The following is a 23,095-nucleotide window of genomic DNA, read 5'->3' as shown; positions in this document are numbered from 1 at the left end:
GAACGAAACATTTCAAAATACAACAATACACACATTGAACTTAGAAAAAGATAAGGTTAAAGTGACTTTATCTGTTTTCTCTGGATGGGATAACGTTACTCCATGGTCTTGTACGGCAGCCCTTTTAATGTTCCTTAAAGCCTGTAAAGCTTTCAAAATAAGAGTCCCACATACATAGGAAATATTAGTGATTTTTTCCGATTGGCCTGAGATTTTACATTGATTTACATGAGATTGAGAAAACAATGGTATTCGTGTCTCACTGTATAGCATTATCATGTACTAAATTCTTATCATTCAGCTATGTCTAGGTATATCCAGATTTTTATTCTATGGCCACTTTAATCACCCCAGTTTTTTTATTTCCACTGATTTCCTCACATTCTTTTTCAGTTTTTTTTTTTTTTGTTTTTACAGAAAGGCTGTGGGTATCATCTGGATCTATTGTGGGTTGGCGTTCTGATGGCAGCCTGCTCTTTTATGGGTCTGCCGTGGTATGTTGCGGCCACTGTCATTTCCATCGCTCACATTGATTCACTGAAGATGGAGAGCGAGTCTAGTGCTCCAGGGGAACAGCCACAGTTCTTGGGTGTGAGGTGAGGCACGCACTACTTGTTTGTCAACTGCAGCAGGTGTGGATTGTGCTCCTACATTTAGAGTGTCTGATGCAGAAAGTGCTTTATGCAGGAAAAAAAAGAAAAGAATGTTTTTAGCTGTAACTATGCTGTGATAAACCTGACCAGAATGATACTGTAGAGAACTCAAAGGCAGATTATTTCACTTTAGTGCAAATCTGAAAATCTGAACATAAGCCATAAAGCTATTGCATGAAACTAAACATTAATGATTTCCATATCAAAGTAGCAAAGTCACATGATTTCAGTAAACAGGAATGTTTTCATGTTAGTGAAGATTGATATCAGTTATCTAATCTCAGATCAGTTTATACATTTTATTTCCAAATGTACACTCCGGCCACTTTATTAGGTACATCTTACTAGTACAGCGTTGGACCCATTTGCCTTCAGAACTCTCTTTATCCTTCGCGGCATAAATTCAACAAGGTACTGGGAATATTCCTCAAAGATTTTGCTCCATATTGACATGACAGCATCACGCATGCATTGAGTTGCTGCCATATGATTGGCTGATAAGAAATTTGCATTAACAAGCAGTTGGACAGGTGTACCCAATAAAGTGAGTGTAGAATCCGAGCTTTTCAAATAAAAATACATGCCATGCAAGTTAAAAGCTTAAAGTGCAAATTTAAAGTGCAATACAGATTTATGTGTTTTTATTTATTTTTTTATTTAAATTATTAATATTTACCATGTTTTATAGAATACACAGTGTGAAATGTCATTACGTGTAATAAAATTATTGTCAGACATATTTAGAAGACTCATTTGATACATTTCATAGCCTATAATTTTGCTCTGAATAATGGGGGTTGGGGGGTCAGGGTTCAGGGGGGAGGTGTCTGAATAACACTGTTGAGAACTGGGTTAGTAACTTTACTGTACTGTGTTAGTAATTGTACTATGGACTGGGTTTCGAGAGATCGCTGCGATCGGATATCATACCAAAGTTGACGACCAGAGGGTGTTACAGACTGTACTAAAAGGAGGGAGGGGTGAAATATGTAATTTTTCCCGGGTGGCGGAAGATGGGTCTGAAATACGGGAGACTTCTGGGAAAACGGGAGTGTTGGCAGGAACTGGAACTGGTGTATGTGAGGTGTGTGATGGGATATGTAGTGCTGTTGAATGTGAGTGTTCTCCAGGAGTCTGCAAGTGCAATACTGCTGGTGATTATAACAGTAATATCATCATTAAACTAGTAATTATGAAAAAATGAAAAATAATTTAAAATAAACAATCTGTATTGTAAAAAGTTCAATATAAATAAAAGCAACTCGTAAAATTTGCTTTAAAAAAAAGCCATAAATTATAACATTTAGTAGATTATTACAGCATGAGGGCATACTTGATTGTGCAAAAAATACAATTTAATCAAACTGTAATCAGTTTAAACTGAAGCCAACCCCTTAAAAGACAGCAATAAACTACTTAAGCAACTGATACATATGACAATTGCTGAAATAAATGGGTGTGAAATGGACACTTTTCATCAGTGGTTAATGTGATGTTTAAGAAAGTCCACAATAAGACACTGGACAATATGATCTGACAGTCATGCTAATTTGTTAATGTGAATACAGATTATGCAAACAGAATAAAACTGTAGCCTTTCAGTATATATCCAGAATCACAGTTCTTTACTCACAGCATGCCTCTATTATCTCTGTAGTGTCTCTCTTACTTCTTCTCTTCCAATTACAGGGAACAAAGACTGACAGGAATCCTGGTCTTTGTGCTGACAGGAGTGTCTATTTTCTTGGCCCCGATCCTGCAGGTGAGCTTGTAGAAGTGACAGAGATAATTAATACTGACTCTGACCTATCATGTAGAGTAGATTAGCAATTCTAATCATGAACGGTGTTTAGTGATGTTGTCTGCATGGTCTAATCACATGCCGGTCTACTGTTTATATCAAATTGACATAAGGAAAACTGGGATATTGTTTATGTTTATGAAAAAAATGCTCTAATGTTCACCATGTCCTCGGTAGCTGTGTTTCCATCTACTTTTTTATGCTTATTTTGAAATATTACATGAACAACATGCTTAATGAAAAGATAAAAATGAAACCCAGAAATGAAATATGAAAATGAAAATGCACATAAAAAATAAATAGGATAAACTTTTTATCTAATAAGATGAAATGCACATACAATTATACTATGATAAACTACGATTAAACATTTAAAAATATATATTATATCATATTATATAACATTATATATATTAATGGACAAATCAGCACACATTATAAAACATCTGAAATGTGGTTTTGGTCATTCTAAAATGCTTCAGTCAAAGTCTGTCATCAAAGTGGTTCAGTATTATTAACTTCCAGTGTTACACATTCATTGCATTTCTTCGTCTTCTGAAGCTCAAGTAATTTATTAAGCACGTAGCCAGCCCAGAAAGAGGTGGTTCTATTTTCTGAAAAGGTAGACCTTTTTTTGCAGTTATTTGCCTCATGCAAGGTTTAAATACTGCATTTTTGCTGGATCAGCTTATCGGATGGTTATCATAACCACACTTTTTGATGTACTAAAAATATGTGCTTATGGTACTATTTTATTGCAAAGTATTTATTTACAAATTTGCATTTCAAATGCAAATTATTAAACTTGAGATATATTGTTACGGGATTAACATTTTAAATAAAATATTAAAAATAAAATATATATGAAAAAATACTTATTTTTAAATACAAATTTATTATCATCCCTAATTTAAAAAAATAAATAAAAAACAGGGATCTGGTAAAACTTGTTTTAAACTAAAAAGTTTAGCCTATAGACAAATAAAAAACTGGTCATTTCATTCAATTTTCCTCAGTCAGAATTTGGCCACTTGAATAATTAAAAAAATTATTTGTCTTAAAGCCTTCTTCTAGCTGTAATTTTCATAATTTATGATGGCTTAGCAGTCAAAAATGGGACAAACCAGCACGTATAAAGGCCAAGTTCTGGACTTTATCAGTTCTGGGTGGGTCTTTTGAACCACCCGAACCCTGCCTGGCTACGGCCCTGTTTATTATATAAGGAAAAAAAGCTCACTGTGAATTCTCCTGCAGCTTTTTTTTTATATTTAGTGCCAGTTTTTTCATGAAGTGGCAATGTTGTTCTCTTTGACTCATTGGATGAAAACTGATGGAAACTTATTTAATGAAAAACCGCAGGCCAATGAAAAACAAGCCAATTAGAACAAAACTTAAATTTCTTACATATGTGGGACCGGCTTTAAGTAACAGTAAGAAAGAAGGCTGCCATAAATGGCCACAGATTAACATTACCTCATCTGTTAACAGCTTGTTTTGCCAACGCAAAACTAAAAATAGAAACTTTTAATGCAATATTTCAGTTTTGTGCATGAATCCAATTCGGATCTTTGAATAGACACATAGCTATTATTTCCTCTGTTGTTCCCCTGTGCCCCATCCTTTTTTATTTCCATGATTTCCTCAGTCAGTTGCCCCAGTTACTGTCTCCGCCCCTCGTTATCTTGTTATCTCGTCAGCTATTTTGTATGAAGCCTCTCTGCTCCAGTCGGTTGTTGTCAGTCATTGAATGATTGGCTGCATCCGAAATCACCTACTACTCAGTAGGTACTGCATTTGAATTTGAATTTACTTCTCGACCGTTATAAATCTACATTTTATACAGTATGACTGGGAGTAGTATGAATGGAACTTGGACATACAACATCCACCATTCTGTCATGATCACATGCCCTACCTGCGTCAGAGGGTAACTTCACTTCCATTCATAAATTATCTCGCTGTACATCATGGGATAGCATGGTATCCATCAGATGCGCATTTCAGAATATCGCTTGAAATAGTAGGTCATCCTGATACGTCTCAATGGCGTAACGGACGGGCCCTGCATGATGATAAATGATGATAAATCCTTAACTACACCACCCCCCTGGGTCTTCACTTCGCATGTTCATAAGCACCCCTCACACCCCTCACTCCCACCTCCCCCCCAGTTCTTCATTCCCGCATGATCATAATTGTCATAATTGCACGATCATAAGCCCTCCTCCCCACTCCCATGGTTATTCATTCCCCCGCGTGATCATAAGCAACAGCAACACAAACTCTTTAATTCTGACAACACAAACTCTTCAATTCTAGAGGGGCGCCTGCCTTAACTATTGTGGGTGGGCCCAGGCATTTTGCCCTACGCCACTGGTACTTTTTGCATACTGTTTTTCGAATTCTGTGAATTTGGACATACTACTCAGCTCGCATACTGTTTTTAGCAAACTATACTATGGAAGTATGAGATTTCGGATGCAGCAATGTGAATGTTTGTGTTGCGATTTCTTTTGTTTTGTTCCTTTTCATCGCCATTGCCTTGTCCTTTGAATCTTGTTTGGACTAATTAAGTATCCTTTGACTGCATGTGGATCCAGCTATCACATTTGCTTTCTCTTAAACAGTAACAATGCAAATATTCAAGAGATGTTTTTCTGTTTTTACATGTTTTAACTTTTATTTTAATTTCATCCATCATTTGTCATATGATCCTTGAGGGCTTATTTTAATACAAAATATTTTTGTTATTGTAATATTACGATTGTTAATCAAGATTATTTGAATAGATTGTTCTTTTGTAACAGTGTTTACTGTCATTTATATATTTTTAATGCATCATTCTGACCCTAAAAGTCTCTATTAATGTACATTTTATGTATTTAACATAACTTATGCAGAATTTCTAAAAAAATAATAACAACAACAACAAAACAACAACAAAAAGCTAAAGTGAACATTGCATAGCAGTCTGAAAGTCGTCTTCAGTTGGTCAGCTTCAATCACACCTTTATGGCCATGACATTTAACTATTTTTATTATTATTCACGTACCATTAAAATGCAACTGAATTGTGCTTTTAAAGGTCAAACTCTCTGAGGAAATCTTCATAAAATCAACTATTAAAAACTGAAAATGCCCCATGTAGGAAGTCATTCTTTTATTTTTAATTAATAGCAAAAACTAATTCAATTACAAGTTAATATAATCCAATATCTTGCCTGGTGTAAGTGAGAAAAGGAAGAGTTAGTTTTTTTTTTAACTAAATGTTTATTTACAGCGTTAGTTTTCCCTTCACGTTGACTTGTAAGCATAAGTACTGTTGCTTTGGCAGCTGAAATCTACTTTTTTTTTTTGCTTTATTTGTAGTTCATCCCTATGCCAGTCTTGTATGGAGTTTTCCTCTACATGGGCGTTGCTTCTCTCAGTGGCATCCAAGTAAGTGCCTTCAGGGATCTAACCTTTTTCTCAACCCCTCCTGCTTCCCCTCGCAGCCACAACTGAGCCGTTTGGAACAGCTCTGAAAGCCAAAGAACATTTATGCTTTGTGACACTACTATATGTAAATATCGTGCCAAACTTTCAAACTACACCACAACCTGCACTTTGTGTGTGAGCATAAAACTCATTTGCATGCACGCTACAACTGTGTTTAATGATTGGAAATGAGTGATTTCTTCACACTGTGACAGCACGGGGACGGAAGAGCGAGGTGTTATGGGATTGGATATTTGCATGCTGGCTGAGTTTACTCAGGCAATTTTGAGCTGCATTTTGATGAGGCTGTCAGACTGCAGTGTGGCTTGGCAGTGGCCAGGTGCTGCTTTGCCGTGCTCTCGTAGTCAGCTTTAATGTCAGCTCGAGAACAAGAGGTGGACAATTGCAAAATGGTGGACCTTGAGCAGAGACCTTTACAATATGCTCAGTGAATATCAATGTTTAGGTTTATGTCTGCTTAGATTTGACAAGTGTTGGCTTTTTGATTTAAGAATGGATTCGCAGTGTATTAGTGATGTAAAACAATGGAGTTAAAAGTAGGGCAAGAAAAGATAAACAATGTTCAGGTCAGCAAATATTTTACTTATCCTGACATTTCTGCGTTCAAGCTTCATGAGCGTTATTAATTTAACTCTCTAGGTAACACTTTATTCAGACTTTTTATAATTTTTTTAACAATATGTAACTGACCTTTGGAGTATCAAGACTCTTCGTTTACACGTCTTGTCGCCTATCCAAGTTTTAGGAGCAACAAATAATAACTTGACTTCTAGTTGATCATTTAGTATCAAAGGTGGCTTATATAAAAGGCAAAGGTCTCTAGAGTATGCTTGTTTTACCAAAATAAATTTTTGATCATGCCTTGATTTTTTTTAATTATATAAATAGGACAGTAAGGTCTGACTTTGCTGAGATGAAAGTCTTGTCACTTAACAGAAATAATGTACAATATAGAATATAAAGTCATGGTGCAGTGGAAAAAGAATTAATATTCTTGCAGCGCAAGTCTTGAGTTCATCAAGATTCTTTGGATTCATCTTCCATGCCTCCTCTTTCATCTTACCCCAGACATGCTCAATAATGTTCATGTCTAATAATTGGGCTGTCCAATCCTGGAGCACCTTGACCTTCTTTTCTTTCAGGAACTTTGATGTGGAGGCTGAAGTATAAGAAGGAGCGCTATCCTGCTAAATAATGTGCCGTCTTGTGTGGTTTGTAATGTAATGGGCAGCACAAATGCCTTACCTGAGCCTGTTGATATTGCCATTCAATCTGCAGATCTCTCGCAAGCCCCCATACTGAATGTAGCTCCAAACCATGATTTTTCCTTTACCAAACTTGACTGATTTCTATGAGAATATTGTGTCCATGTGGCTTCCAAAGGTCTTCTGCAGTATTTGTGATGATTGGGATGCAGTTCAACAGATGATTCATCTGAAAAATCTACCTTCTGCCACTTTTCCAAATGATCAACTAGAAGTTATTATTTTTTGCTCTTACAACAGGGATCAACAAAAAGACTTTTGTGAGTTAGTGTAGGCTAGTAAAATAAGGTGACAAGTACTAATACCCCATTTCCACCTGATATTATGCCATTTTAGTGATCACCACTGGCCAGGCAAGACACATTGCATTTCCTTCTAATAGTAATGTGTCACAATGCATCTCTTATGATCAATCGCGTTCCGATTTTGACAAATTCTTTCTGCCTGATTTTGCCATGCTCTACAAAAGATTTGCTTATAACTAGGCCCATAGGAATCCGCAGAAAACTCTGCAGATTTTCAGAGATTTTTGACCTTGTCATTCCATCTATTTACTAATGTAAATGCATGCATACAGTCCTCAGCAGAAATGACTACACATCCTTTTCATTCATTCACTCATTCATTCATTCATTTATGTTCTTTTCGGCTTAGTCCCTTTATTAATCCGGGGTCGCCACAGCGGAATGAACCGCCAACTTATCCAGCACGTTTTTACGCAGCGGACGCCCTTCCAGCCGCAACCCATCTCTGGGAAACATCCTTTTCAAAATGACAATTTTTATTCATTTTCCAGCAAATATAGCTTATATACTTAGATGCATTTAAATTTAGGTTTTATTAAAATTATGTAATACTGTGATTAAAATACGAGCTTGGTTGGCAAATGTCTTTGGGAAAAGAAAGAAAACACATTTATTTAAAATTTTATTTCATATTTTTCCCCAACATATTTATTTGAGTGTACTAATATTTGAACTGTGTATTAAGTATTTTGCTTGATTAGTTCCAGTTTGTGCTGTAGTACTGACTAATCTAATGTATATGCACCAATATATATATTGTCATTTATGCTGAGCACTGTATACATTGTTTTTCTTTTTTTATATTGGATAATATATAAATGTTTTGATGTGTATATGATTTGTGTACAAAACAATTTGTAAAGTCATATTTTTTTGTCTTTTAGATGTATTATTTAAAAGACCAACTGTAGCTTTGTTTATGGAACTAAAGGGTGGGATTGAATAGGCCTTTTAAATCTTAAATATAAATGAAAAAGCTTTTAGCTCCTATAATCTCAAAATCTGTTTTCAAAATTTGTATTTATTTATTTATTTTTTTTTACAAAATTGTGCAGGGTAAAAGTTTACAGATTTTGCCTGACCCTGCTTATGACTTACAAGTGAGTGGTAAATCAAGTGAAAAAAAAGGATGACAATGACAGTTTCAACAAAATTCTGTTTTGGAACAACACAATTTGAATACTAATGTTTGGTGCACTTTTTATACAACATCTCTCAAAACTCTTTTACATTTTTATTATAAAAGTCACAGAATAAATTATTGACTAGAGGTTCTGATCTCTTTTTGTATTTGCTGCAATCTATTTTAAAAATAATATATGATTGGGTTGATTAAATACATTTTTATAGGTTCCCCAAGACTTTGTGTGTGTAATTACTGGATAAGTCATTGTTTTAAACAAATGTTTCAATGACATTTTATCAGTTGTTTGTTGCCAACTACTGGTATAGAGTGTAATGTACAAGTTGCTTTCAAATGACAATTTACTCTATTTTGACCACTACTGCAGACATCAGTGTTTATTTCTGAACTATAAGCATTTTTCCCTGTAATATCTGTTGTACTTTGAATATGTGACCTAGAAAAATGTGGTTGAAAAGACAGAAGCAGTACATGAAAACTGTTCTCTTTGGTTAAGACTACTGCTCAGAATAAGAATAAGACTAAATGAGTGTTTGAATTGAGGTTGGTGTCTTTTAAGGATACATTGTTCAGCTTTAGTTTACACCATTAAAGCAATCCAGTTGAATGTGTTTTCAACTACCTCTATGGCCGAAAGTGCAGGCAGCCGAATGATTAAATTAAGAACCAGATCCATACAATTTGCAAAAAAAATCATTCATATCACTTAGAATTATACATTTTAAATCATTATGTAAAGTGAATTCTTCCACTCAAAAGATCTTAACAGGACTAGTCCCCATTCGGGTTCATATAAGGCCAAAGAGTTTAAATGATATGTGTGAGAAATTAAAATGAAAGATATAAATATATATATTTATTTTTTTTTTTATAATTTTTTAATTTTATTTATCAAACCTTTTTTCCTTGATAGTTCTGGGACAGAATTAAACTGATCATGATGCCAGCGAAACACCAGCCAGACTTTTCATACCTGCGTCATGTGCCGCTCAGGAGAGTCCATCTATTCACACTGGTGCAGATTGTGTGCTTAGCAGTACTCTGGATCCTCAAATCTACTTTCCTCGCCATCATCTTCCCTGTCATGGTATGATAACATACTCCATATACATTGCCACACATAATGCAATCATAATTGGGTAACACAGTGTTATTAGCTCACTCTTGGCTCATTCTTAATGAGCCAATGCAAATGAGTGTGAGATTGAAAAAAGAATGACTTATTAACTAATTTTTAACAATTCATGAACTCCTGTGTTTAAACATAGTGGTCATGCACGTCCAGCAAGTGTGTGTTTACACTGAAAAACAATAGAAAATTGTTCTGTGTCCATCAAAATGATCAGTTTAAACACCGGAATTCATGAATAAAAATATCTGTTGAGTATTTGAACATAAAATATTTTATTTTTTTAATTAAATGCCCCAAAATGGAGTGGGTCCACCAGACCTACGAACACTGGCTCAGTTAAATGAATTTGAGGGGTTAAATAACACTCTGTCCTTGTCATCAATTGAAATTACAGCCGTCTGTTATTCAGTAAAGATCTTAGTTTGATGATAATTCTGTCATAGTTTACTCATCCTCCACTTGTTGCAAACCTGTTTGGGTTTCTTTCTTCAGTTGAACACAGAACAAGATTTTCTGAAGAATGATGTAAAAATCTGAATAACTTCAGATTTTCTCTTCAACAAGAAATAAAATCATAAAACTTTAGTCGCTTGAGTCTGAGTAAATGGTTAGCAAAATATTATTGTTAGTAAACTATACATTTAATGTACTCACCCTCAAGCCAAGCAAGATGGAGAGGCCTTTTTCCTACAGTAGAACATTTTAAAATATGTTTTAACTAAACATACTTTGTACTTTGTGACTCTTAAAATGCAAGTCAGTGGCTTGCAAAAACATGATTAATAAAAAATATATAAAAATAAAAGAACTTTGGTTCCTGATGATGGACCCTTTTTAAGTGACTGCTATGACGCATTCATGACGTTCATCAGCATCTTAAATTTATTATATATATTATATACTTTATTAGGTACACCTTACTAGTACCGGGTTAGATGCCCTTTTGGCTTCAAAACTGCTTTAATCCTTCATGGCATAGATTCAACAAGGTACTGGAAATATTCCTTAGAGATTTTGATCCATACTGAAATGATAGCATCACACAGTTTTGCTATCATGATTTGATAGCTGCACATCTGCACATGATGTAAATCTCCCATTCCACCAGATGCCAAAGATGCTGTATTGAATTAAGATCTGGTAACTGTAGAGACCATCTGACTACAGTGAACTCATTGTCATTGTCGTGGTGTTGACATAATGTGGTACTAATGGGCCCAAAAGTGTGCCAAGAAAATATCCCTCACAACATTACACCCCCACCAGCCTGAACTGTTGATACAACACAGGATGGATCCATGCTTTTATGTTGATGACGCCAAATTCTGACCCTACCACCTGAACATAGCAACAGAAATCAAGTCTTATCAGAGCAGGCAGCGTTTTCAATCTTCTATTGTCCAATTTTGGTGAGCCTGTGTGATTTGTAGCCTCAGTTTCCAGTTCTTAGCTGATACGATAGGCACCCGATGTAGTCTTCTGCTGCTATAGCCCATCCACCTCAAGGTTTGTCGTGTTGTGCGTCCGTTTAAAGATACTCGCCTGCAGATACCTTGGTTGTAACAAGTGTTTTTTTGAGTTATAGTTGCCTTTCTGTCAGCTGGAACCAGTCTGGCATTTGTGCCTACAGAACTGCCACTCACTGGGTATATTTTTTCTTTATCTGACCATTCTCTGTAAACCCTAGAGTTGGTTGTGCATGAAAATCCCAGTAGATCAGCAGTTTCTGAACTACTCAGACCAGCCCGTCAGGCACCGAAGGCTAATGGCTAAACAATGTATTATTCTCTCTTCTGACTGCCGTTATCAGTCTCACACAATTTTATCCTATTTCTGAAAGTTTTGAAAACACTATCATTGAGTGTATCTTTTTATTATTTGAGCAAATAGAAATGGAAAAAGAAAAATGTTGTACTCTCCTTTTCACTGTGCTCCAAGTTTACCCAACTATGATGATATCCTCTGCAGAGAACACCAGAAATGTCCATTGAGGCCTTAGCAAGAAAGTGATCATTATATATAACATTGTTAAATTTCCTTTAATGTTCTGCTGAAGGCAAAAAGTCACCAATATCTTGCATGGCGTGAAGGCGAGCAAATTGTCTATTTAAGGTGAACCATGCCTGTATAGGGACGATGCACATAAAAGACATGTTAATAGATAAAAAAACTGATACTTTCTCTCAACTCCACAGATTCTAGGTCTCATGGTGGTCCGAAAGATGTTAGACATGGTCTTCTCTCAACATGATCTGGCATGGCTGGACGATATCCTGCCTGAGAAGGAAAAGAAGAAAAAAGATGATGAAAAGAAGAACATCAAGAAGGACAAAAAGAAAGGCAAAGGAGGGGATGACAGTGAAGATGATGTAAGTGTTTAAAGAGCAGACTACTTGAAGAAAGGACACCCAAGCTTCTAGAATTTAAATGAGTTAACTTTTGTGATCCTTAAAAATGGGCCTGAATGAAATCATCTTTGGTCTTTACACAAAAAAACAATCTATTTAAATGATTTATGAGATGCACACAAACACATTGTGTTTCTCTAGTGCCACCTTCTGGTAAAAAGAGCCTCATAGATGTATTGATATTAACATTTTATAGTATGGCAAGGCATTGTTACATTTAATCTAAAAAACACAGCTATATATTTTAATGTTATATATTTTTTAAACATCAGTATTTTTTCTATCAGTACCAGTGCATATTGTTTAGGTGCTAGTACCATTTAGTTAATAGATACTAGGTTTTATTATTTGATGGTACTGATTCAATAAAAACTAGCATGTTTAACATAGATACTTGTAATCATTCTTAATGTACTAGTCCCTGTATATTAGATATAGTAATTAATTATGCAGTAGTGCCTATGTATTAGACACTAGGGACATTAGAGAGTATCTTTTGTAATTATTATTAATAAAAAAAATCTAACTAGTAACATCTACTTTTTACTCGTCTTTTGTTATGGTTAGTTGAAAACACTGCAGTGAAGTAAGATAAAACAATGACATTTCAATTATCTACATAAGCACGTATCTAATAATCATGTACTAGTCTACTGAATGAATATGATCAGCTAATCACTAAATACTACCATCTACTAAATGAGTAGTATAATTTATTTGATAGTCTAAATAATTGCGTATAATTAATTATGTAACAAAAATAAACTATATTTAATTTATTTTATTTTGAACAAAAAAAAATCATACACTTAAAACAATTCTTTAAACAAAATACATTTCATCATGATTGAAATGGAGCAGGATGAAGCGCAAGCTACATGATGTAGTAAATGACAACTAATATTTATTTAAAAGGATAGTTCACCCATGTGGTTTTAAACTCTTTTGAGATTTTTTTTCTTCTGTTGAACACAAAAGGAGATATTTCAATAAACATATTTTGAAAAATGCTAGGTGCTGACACCCATCAACGTCCATATAAGAAATAATACACAACTATGGAAGTCAATGGCTGTGTCTGAAACCTCATACTTCAATACTATATAGTACACTAAAATTAGTATGCAAGTTAAGTAGTATGTCCGAATTCAAAGAATTCGAAAATCGGTATGCGAGAATTACCCGAATGAATGATACTTCTGGCGAGATTCTGAATTGTGCATCCGATGGACGCTACACTGTTCCACTATGCCCCATTAGAGAATTCATGAATGGTAGTGAGGTAGTGGGCAGTTTTAGACCCAGCCCTGCATTTTTCAAAATATCTTCTTTATTGTTTTAGCAGACAAAATAAACTCAAATTGTAATAAACTCAACAATTGAAGAGTGAGTAACCAATAAGACCATTTTAATTTTTTGGTAAGCTAGTACTTTGATGGATATCTAAATTGTTAAACTACTCGAACCTAAAAAATGGACAACTTACAAATAGAATACATAAACTTAAGATCTAACTTTTGTTGTTTATATTGTTTTGTGTCAATGTTTTGTACCACACTAGCTTAAAGATATCCTTAAGACTCACATACTAACATCTAAAAAAACATAAACAACTTTTAATAGTACATATATCAGTGACAGATAGAAGTTCATGACAAAAGTGGGAAATTTCTCAATAGAAACAATAGTTACTACTCACTATGTACAAGCAATAGTATCTATTCAATGAGTGCCAATATCATATACACAAGTAATAGTATCTAATAAGCATTAGTATCTAATGAATAAGTAGTATTGTCTATATAAGTACCTCAGCCTAGTAATATACACACAGTGCCAGATAGAAAGATAGAAAGATAGATAGATAGATAGATAGATAGATAGATAGATAGATAGATAGCATATCTGTCTATCTATCCATCTATCCATCCATCTATCCATTATACTGATACCGTACTTAAGTGTTTTCAAATTAAAGATTTAATTAGTTAATAAATGAATAAATGGCCTGCTGCAGTTGTACTCATTAATATACTAATTTTCATCCTGTTTTTTGGCCCACAGGACAAGTACCACCCCTACACAAACTGCACCCCTGGTGATTCGGACTTGGATCGCAGGTACTGTGTGCTCAAACTACACGTTCCCTACCGTGACCTCTTACAGGCGCCAGACTCCAACTCAGAGTGGGCAGCACGATGCCAGCCAGGCAGTTACTACCACTGATACTGACTTTATTAGATTTGAAAAATGTGAGCGTTTCCTTTAAATACACTGCATTAATACTAACATAGACGTAAATGACATAGTCGAGAAGCAGTGCAGAATATATTAACTTTTAAGACCTATAAAAAGGTCACGTAAGCTTTTATAAATAGCATTTTTGCCTTGTATTATTTCAATATTTACCTACAGATTTTCCTCATTGCCCTTGCCATGCGCTTTGAAGCAATGCAGATAGAATTGTTTCCATGTAACCACCAGTATTTTACTCCACATGTAGCTATAAAACCTGTATTTTATTGCTATATATACAGTAAATGTCTTTTCTTTGCTTACATTTTCACACCCGGATACTGCATTGTGAACTTGCATAATTAGATGTGGGTACAGCTTTATTTTGCTTTATTCTACAGTTTATTTTGTAGAATTACTAGAAAAATATATGTCAGCCAGAAAAGTTATTTGAATAAATATAGCGTACCCCGCTTGGGTTACTTTTCTGCAAGCTTTGCCAAATTACATTTTAGTATATAAAACATTGATAGCAGTGTATATTAGTTCTTGCTTGGAATTTTGGTTGTTTCTTTCTCCTGTGTTTGCGGTTCTGCTTATTCAGTATAAATCTGTGCTTGGTGTTGTTTTTCCCTTTATGAAGGTTTCCCAGCCTGGCCTCTCAGATTATATCCACAAACCTATATATTTAACCATTTGTATACCTCTGTTTCACTGTCCTGTGGAAATGATGTAAAATCTGTTGGGTTTCATGTCTGCATTGCTGTTCAGGGGGCATGGTTTGGAGAAAGTGTTCATATTCCACAATGGTTCGGTTGGTTAATATTATTTATGGAGGATAATGCCATTTTAAATATATACTACTGTACATTATAACTGATTATTACTATTGTAATAGTTAGAAACAAGTTTCCATAGCGAGGATAATTAATTTTCTAAAATATACCTAAATAAAAGTGTTATTCTGGATTGAAATAACATTTAACAAAATTAATAATATGTTGTTTTGTCAAATAAATGCATCTTTATTGTTCATAAGAAATTATTGTCAATAAATATTCTAACAGTCATACCAACGTTTTTTGTCTTTAAAAGTGCATAAATAAAGCATTTCTAAATAAATATAGTTGGTATGACTGTAAACCAACAATATTTCCAAACGCAAATAATAAATTAACTGAATTCTTATAAAAAATATAAGAATGAAATATAATTTACTCATCCTTCACTTGTTCCAAACCTGTTTGAGTTTCTTCCTTCCGTTGAACACAAAGGGAGATATTTTAAAGAATGACTTTCAGTGTTTTTTTGTTCCTACTATGAACCTCAATGATTGCTGGTCTCCAACATTCTTTAAAATATATTCCTTTGTGTTCAGCATAGGAAAGCAACTCATTAGTGTAGAACTACTTGAGGGTGGGTAAATGTAAAAAGAGCTTTTTAAGGTTTATCAAAGCTACTCTAGTATTCTCGCATTTTAAAACTTTAGATACCTGGAAACATTCTTCCTAAATTTGGATCTTCTAATCCCAAATCTTTCCCATGGAACATTTGTGCAGTCTCACCCGCCGTCTGTTACCTCCATCCAACATGTCAATACAGCCTGCTGTGCGTCCTGATCCTCATCTGTTCCTCCTCCCCATCGTAACCTCCTCCTACTCCTCACTGTTGTAACTGGAAGTTGCCATTTCACAGCATCACTCTGCACCTGAAGATCTCCTGCCCGTCGTCTCCAGCGATGCCACTGGCCAGAGGCATGCCGTGTCCTGTTCCCCAGGTCAAGATTGAGATGGAGTCGGACTATGAAGACACAGATATAAACCCTAGAGGCAGACACAGGGATCACAGGGACATGAGCAGCGAAACAACGCTGTAAAAACTTCTTGTTGAAGCTCCTGTGATTTGTGGTCAGATGGCACTTTATGGGTTGGCAAAACGGTGGCATGGCAACTCAATTTTAAAGAATGTCAAGATAAAATGTCGAGTTTAAGCTAATTTCTCAAACACAATATATTTTTCTGATTTTAAAAACCAAAGCAACTGAAAAATGATGCCGATGCAGTATATTTGCTCTAATTAGAATTGATATAACACCATAGATAATGTATATGACAGAGAGAATATTTTGACCTTCCAACTTCAAAATTTAAGTTTCTCTCATTTTAAAAGCCAAAGGTTTCTGAAAATAAAAGATTATTTTTATGCTAGAAATGAAAGTATATTTTAGACAAAATCAGATATATTTATGCAGTGCAACCTTTTTAGATCACCTTTATATCTTTGATAGAATAAACAACTGTGATTTTTCCCTTTATCCTTCTAGTAGTGTTGTCTTTCTCTGATCAATCATGCTTTTCCTTCCTTTTCCCTTTCTTTTCCTGCTTATGACGCTCAAAACTCAAAGCTGGGGAAAAGAAACAACCAAAAAACAAACACACAAGCTTTGAAAGGACAGATGAAACTCAGATTTTTAGAAATTTTGGCTATTAATTTTATTTACTTGAATGTTTCTGAATGTTTGTGTGAGTTGTGCTCAGTGAAAGCGGGATGTGTTTTCTGTATTTTTATATTCTGTGCATGAATATGTGTACATGGGCAGGCTGCAAATGATGGATGCTGGCTGACATGAGATTTAACCTCATACTTGAATACTGGAAAATGAGCAAATGAGGTGGCATATTGAAAATAATTCCTCAACTGTTGTTTTGTACATAGAACCATATACCTTAGAGTGATTTGTTTTTAAATAATCATGTTTTATTGTATATCTCAAATTGCTTGTATATATTATTTCATCCGAAGACATTGACTAACATAAATAGCAACAATCAATCATTTTACTACATTTACAATCATAAGAAAATTAAATTATTTAATTATTCTTCCCTATATATATATATATATATATATATATATATATATATATAGATATATATATATATATATATATATATATATATATATATATATACACACACATATACATATATACATACATACATACACTGTTGGCACTCATTTTGAAAAAGGAACACTCTACCAAACTCTTAGAGTCTATCTTGATTTTGACCTCAAAAATCTTAAAAATAACATCATGTTAAAGAACATGACACATTGGCTCTAGCATCACCGTCGGAGTCCATGGTGAAACCGTCACTGAATCCGTCACTCTCCACAAGAGTGGGTCTCTTACCACACATTGGGCAGAGTTTATTCCTCTGGCGTGAAGCTCGCATCCATATAATCAGGTTCCAGCGAGTACCTGAGGAGATGGACAAAGCTCCATGCATGTGCTGGCCTCTGTGAAGCAGACCTTCAGTAACGCGATGCTCCACTTCCACACACTCAGTCTCACTTAGAGGCACCTGAGACAAACAAACACACTGTCAGGACTCTGTAAATATGCAATACCATTAATATATGCAATATTTTAGGCCGCATGCTTGTGCTGCCCACTGTTTCATCCAGAACTGTCAGTGTCTTTGTAAAGTGAACTAATGTGTTGTATACTCATGAAATAAAAGCTATTCTTGAAGTAAGGATTTGTTTGATATCTTAAGTACAGTGCGTTCAATGGTGAATGTTTGGAAAATGTAATTGTATGATTTGGTGATAGATTTTACATAGGGGTTTTAAGCCCTAGCATAAGTGACCACTTAAAAAATTATTTATTATTATAAACAAATAGAGCCACAAGTGGGCTCTATAAGAAAAATATCATAATGACATGGCTATTGAAAATTAATAAAATAACTATTCTTTAAATATATGATAAATAATAGTAATAATCTAACTGAAAATGTTACATTGAAGTGTCAGCAAATTGTCAACCCATTATATTATATTACAGTTAAATACACAAACCTGAAAATTTAGATACTCATTTTGGAGGTTTATGAGGACTCTTAACTGTCATAATGTGCTTTATACTCTAAAAAAGAAAAAAACACTTATTATTTTGCCCTACCCTAACCCTCACAGCAAATTGTTAATGTGAAAAGAGACCCTCCTAAGTATGAGAGTTTTGAAAGAGGGCATGTCCTAATAAACCACCGCAAAATTGTAATATTTAGATCAGAGATGCCCAAACTAGGGCCTGGGGGCCAAATGAGAATGATGGAGAGGGTTTCAAGATTGTCATTTCAAATGCAATGTAATCCTTTGTTTGTTTTATTGTTAAAAGGTCTCTGAAATTAAAGGTTTCAATTAAATGGTGTAAATTAATCAGATTTTGTATAAATGTACACACTGTCATCCGAGAATGCAGAGAATTTGGTGAGCAAATCAATTCTGCTTGACCAGTGTATTCTGCATTGAACTCCACTGTGTTATAAATGTGATTGTTTATGCTTTTATTGCAGTAAGTTATCATTTTGAGTTATACTGCACTAGATAATACAATTTAAAGTAATGTTTTATATTTATTTTGAAATATGAAATAAATTAGGAAATTACCCATGGCAACTTTCATGTAATATAGTTTGGTATATGTATCTTTGTCCCACGGTTATCAATATTTGGTTTTAGCCCTTCATGTGAAAAGGTTTGGGCACCCCTAATTGAGATCATACCCATGTCAGCAATGTATGTATGTATGTATATGTGTACGTACGTACATACGTACGTACGTACGTACGTACGGTTGAAGTCAGAATTATTCAACCGTAAACACAACCTTTGAAATATTATTTTTTAAAACATTTTAAGGTCAAAATTATTAGCCCCTTTAAGCTACATATTTTTTCAGAAAGTCTACAGAACAAACCATCTTTATACAATAACCTGCCTAATTACACATGCCTATTTTTTTTTTAACCCAATTAACCAAGTTAAGCCTTTAACTGTAACTTTAAGCTGTATAGGTGTGTCTTGAAAAATATCTAGTCAAATATTATTTACTGTCATCAAAGATCAAATAAATCAGTTATTATAAATGAGTATTAAAACTATTATGTTTAAAATCGTATCCATATTAAACAAAAATTGGGGGGGGGGGGGGGGGGGGGATAAACAGGGAGGCTAATAATTAAGGGGGCTAATAATTCTCACTTTAACTGTATATATTAGTGGTCCACATAAACCACCAAAACAAGTACCTGCACACACAGCTTTGATTAAAAGGCCACTTGAGTATTCCCACTTTCTCTGCATTTACTATTTATGGATTCCTGTTTGAGTAAAAGTTGTAATAGGTTTATATATGTTATATATGATAAATATAAAATATGTATTTATTTCTTATACAATAAAACTGTTATTAACTTCAACCAAACACATTTTTAAATCCAGAACATTTTAAGATTTTCAAGTATATATAACATTTATTAAATACAGGTAAATCAATTAGATCTTGGATTTTAGAAGTCTTAAAAGAAGTTCATCCAAATGAAAATTCTGTTATTAATTACTCACACTTGTGTCATTTCAACCGCCTGAAACTTTTGTTCTTCAGAACACAGATTAAGATGTTTAGGTGAAATCTGAGAGTTTCCTCATTTTTGAGACTCATTTTTGTCGTGCACAATATTCTGACATAGAGGAGACTAAACTGTTGAATATATGTTTTATGAACTTATGTTTTATGTGTGCACAAAATTATTCTTTTAGGTTGATAATATTCAGGTTTAACCACTGAAGGCATATGATCTGTTTTTGCGAATTTGTTTTTTGTGGTATTTGTCTTAACCTTAAACTAGTCGGGAACCTTGCTGTCTATGGAGGATGATTTAGATTTTGCTCTCATCTAAAACATAATCATTTGTGTTCCAAGGATGAATGAAAGTCTCAGAGCCATTTGGAATGACATGATGGAAAATAATTAATAACATAATTAAACAATTCCTCAAGACTTTCCTGACAGGGATCTTGGACATGAATTTATTTTAAAAATACTCAGTGTTTCTTAACCCAGAAATGTTTTAATCATTACTTATTTTTCGACTATTGTTTGAAACTGTAATTCACAGCACCTGTCTCATGTCTCCGAAGAACAGGTTCCCCTCGGTGAAGTCTTTACCAAGTGATACATTGAGAGTGACTTCAGAATTGTCGTAATGATAGCTCAGATTCAAGTCTTCATGCATATCGTACTTGACCACGAAAGCCTTGTGACTGTCCAGACAGTTTCCTCCACAGTCACTGTAGAGCAGAGCAGTGAGTGGACGCAGATACACCTCCCTCAGTGGAGTGATGAAGCCCTCATCAAAGCCCAGCTCATTCAGAACAATCTGTTTCATTTACAAAGAAGCCAAATAACAATTATTATTATTGGCATACAACTAATAACAACCAGGCCAAGATTAGTCTAATGTGTGATTAGAATATCAGACTGAGGCACACAAGACACAGACATGCTGTGGTGTCTGCAGACTTACAAAGAAATAATAGTAACTTAAAATATAACTTAAAATAACGCTAATAATGGAATAAAGAATCTAAAAATAGTATAATATAATAATAAAAATAAACACTAAATAAAATGAAAAACTAACTATACCAGTAAATATACCTATAGACAGAATTATGAATGTGCAACTATAGAAAAGAATTATAGACTACTAAGAAATCCCCAGTTCCACTGTATTTACTGAATTATTTAGGTATGGCTTTGAGTAAAATATGAATATTTGTTTATTATGTAATGGCCTGGTATATTTTCTGTATATTTATTCAATGTAACAGTCTTTTAACAGCATTTATTAGTCAGTTCAACATTTACTAATGCACTATTAAAATCCATAGTTGTGTAAAAACATCAGTTAACACTTTAAATTACTATTTTTTCTTAAGAAGATTACGTTTAGAATAACAAATGTTTTTTGTGTGTTGTGGCTGAAAATCAGGGTTATTCCAACAAATATTGATGATAATTAGGAAAAACATACTTAAACCAACCTGCACCTATTAAGCTATATAAAATGTGATTATACTCAATTTTATTATTATATCTTAAATGATGGAAAACTTTCATCCAACTGCTGACAATTGGGTTGAAGTGGCTTGAAGGGTAACACTTTACAATAATGTTCCAGTAGTTCATGTTAGCTAATGTATGTACTAACATTAACTAAGAATGAACAGTACTTTTACAGCATGTATTAATCAGTTTAACATTTACTAATGCATTATTAAATTCCACAGTTGAGTAAAAACAATAGTTAATGCACTTTGAGTTAACAGTCAACAACTTTATTTTCACTACCTAATGTTAACAAAGGTGAATAAATAAGTAATAAATGTATTGTTTATGTTAATAAATATATTAACTAATAGAAAATAATTGTAAAGTGTAAGCAAAAAGAATAAAGTATCAAGAAAAAAACAACTAAATTATTATTTAGAGGCTGAACTATGATCTTTAAATTTAATATGTCATCAAATGTTCCTTGTTTTATTTAAGCCTAACAATATTTTATTATTATTTATTTGTGTTACACTAAATTATATTTTAGTGAGTGTCTCTTGCAAAGTCCTTGACCTTTATAATAAAACCTTTACCCCATAATTGTTCATGGTGTTCGGCCTGCCCTTGGGTGCATCCGACTGTTCAAAATGCTCCAGCTCTTCTAGAAGGTCCTTGCAGAATTCCTTTCGGAACACCTGGAACCGAAACACTCTCGAAGCTGCGAAATTTTCAGTAAACAGAATTAGTTAGCATGTGATTTTTCCTTCTTATTAATAAATTGGAACACGTGTAAAGCAGCAGCTCACCTGCCTCTGTCTGGATGAGTTTCAACAGTCCTTGCACATTTGCTTCACTTGAAGCACAATATTTGACCATCTCTAAAAGCTCTGGGGCTAAGAAAGATTCCTAGAGATGATAAATTATATTCCAGTAAGTCAGTGGACGACATAAATCACAGACTGCCCGTGTTGCTGATCATAAGTACCTGAAGATGATAAACATGTTGGTGTAGAGGTGTATAAATCTCCTTGATGACAGCTGCTCTCTCTGTAGATTTCAATTTATGATTTTGGCGTCTTTCGATTTCTGCCTGAATCTATAAATACACGAGTGAGTGAATAACCGCTCTCTGACAGCCTTGATCTTCATCGTTATCGCTGTTCTCGAGAGCACACTTATTACTCACCTTTCCGATCACGTCTCTGAATTGGGATTCAGACTCACAACCCAGGGATCTGAGGATCTTAAGCAAATGTCAGCGAAGTTCAGACGGAATTGGCAAACTGTTTAACATGAAGACATGAGCCCGTCTTGCTGTAAATTACTTACATTTTGATAGTCCTTCCTAAACTGGTTCTCTGAGACGAAACGAACATGAAGTTTGTATTCTTCAAGAAAAATATTGTCTGTGAAAAAGCAACTGCATGTGTAAAATCTCTCCATGGCGTATATTATAAGTCAAATAACACACTGTTATACATTTATACAGACTTAATATGTATGATTTGTGTTTTTAAAATATTTTAAAGGCAATGAAAACACATTATGACCAGAATGGTTGAACTGTCAATCTGTTTAGAGCTCCGCACGCTTATGTGATTGTTTTGGAACAACCCAAAATTGTGTCCGTAGAGAAACAAAAAGCTTCGCTCATTTAACATAGGATTTATATCGTCAGCTTTAATAATTGTTCACTTCTATATGAGTGGAACTATTCTATGCATATTTAGTCATTAGTTCGTATCTGAAA

The 23,095-nt window shown here is 34.1% G+C and overlaps 2 protein-coding genes across 13 annotated transcripts in view; one reads left to right on the top strand and one right to left on the bottom strand.

The window, feature by feature from the left end:
- slc4a5a (solute carrier family 4 member 5a) overlaps positions 1 to 16,410 on the top strand; it is a 72,532-nt gene extending 56,122 nt beyond the window's left edge. For 2 of the 3 annotated variants that reach the window (XM_087253535.1, XM_087253533.1), the window contains 7 exons: positions 418 to 596; positions 2,343 to 2,415; positions 5,824 to 5,892; positions 9,580 to 9,753; positions 11,994 to 12,167; positions 14,271 to 14,326; positions 16,137 to 16,317. In XM_087253535.1, coding sequence (XP_087109661.1) covers positions 418 to 596; positions 2,343 to 2,415; positions 5,824 to 5,892; positions 9,580 to 9,753; positions 11,994 to 12,167; positions 14,271 to 14,326; positions 16,137 to 16,317 — 906 coding nt within the window. Of the gene's footprint in view, positions 1 to 417; positions 597 to 2,342; positions 2,416 to 5,823; positions 5,893 to 9,579; positions 9,754 to 11,993; positions 12,168 to 14,270; positions 14,327 to 16,136 lie in introns of all 3 variants that reach the window. The other variant, XM_087253534.1, reaches the window with a different exon arrangement.
- On the bottom strand, positions 53 to 22,956 carry ogfod2 (2-oxoglutarate and iron-dependent oxygenase domain containing 2). 10 transcript variants are annotated; one of them, XR_015490587.1, is made up of 13 exons: positions 22,675 to 22,956; positions 22,532 to 22,588; positions 22,331 to 22,441; positions 22,152 to 22,251; positions 21,939 to 22,063; positions 20,411 to 20,668; positions 17,635 to 17,806; positions 16,712 to 16,845; positions 16,007 to 16,264; positions 11,976 to 12,075; positions 9,640 to 9,745; positions 2,287 to 2,420; positions 53 to 677 (listed from the first exon to the last, which is right to left on the bottom strand). XR_015490587.1 is itself a non-coding variant. In NM_001320174.1 (7 exon segments), coding segments are annotated over 7 exon segments (1,038 nt in total). In that variant the 5' UTR covers positions 22,789 to 22,925; the 3' UTR covers positions 17,177 to 17,533.
- Positions 22,957 to 23,095: the final 139 nt, after the last annotated feature.

The sequence above is a fragment of the Danio rerio genome, chromosome 5, assembly GCF_052040795.2.
Source record: "Danio rerio strain M-AB ecotype USA chromosome 5, GRCz13ab, whole genome shotgun sequence".
Taxonomy (NCBI): domain Eukaryota; kingdom Metazoa; phylum Chordata; class Actinopteri; order Cypriniformes; family Danionidae; genus Danio; species Danio rerio.
Note: the sequence above shows the minus strand (reverse complement) of the source record. Positions and strands in the feature narration are given on the sequence as shown.

Excerpts from the sequence above, each read along its gene's own strand:
- ogfod2 (XM_087252871.1), bottom strand. The coding sequence starts at position 22,721 with ATGTTCGTTTCGTCTCAGAGAACCAGTTTAGGAAGGACTATCAAAAT. Across the intron at positions 22,252-22,330 it reads AACATGTTTATCATCTTCAG|GAATCTTTCTTAGCCCCAGA; the intron begins GTACTTATGATC and ends TATCATCTCTAG. Across the intron at positions 20,669-21,938 it reads ACACCATGAACAATTATGGG|ATTGTTCTGAATGAGCTGGG; the intron begins GTAAAGGTTTTA and ends TAAATGAAACAG.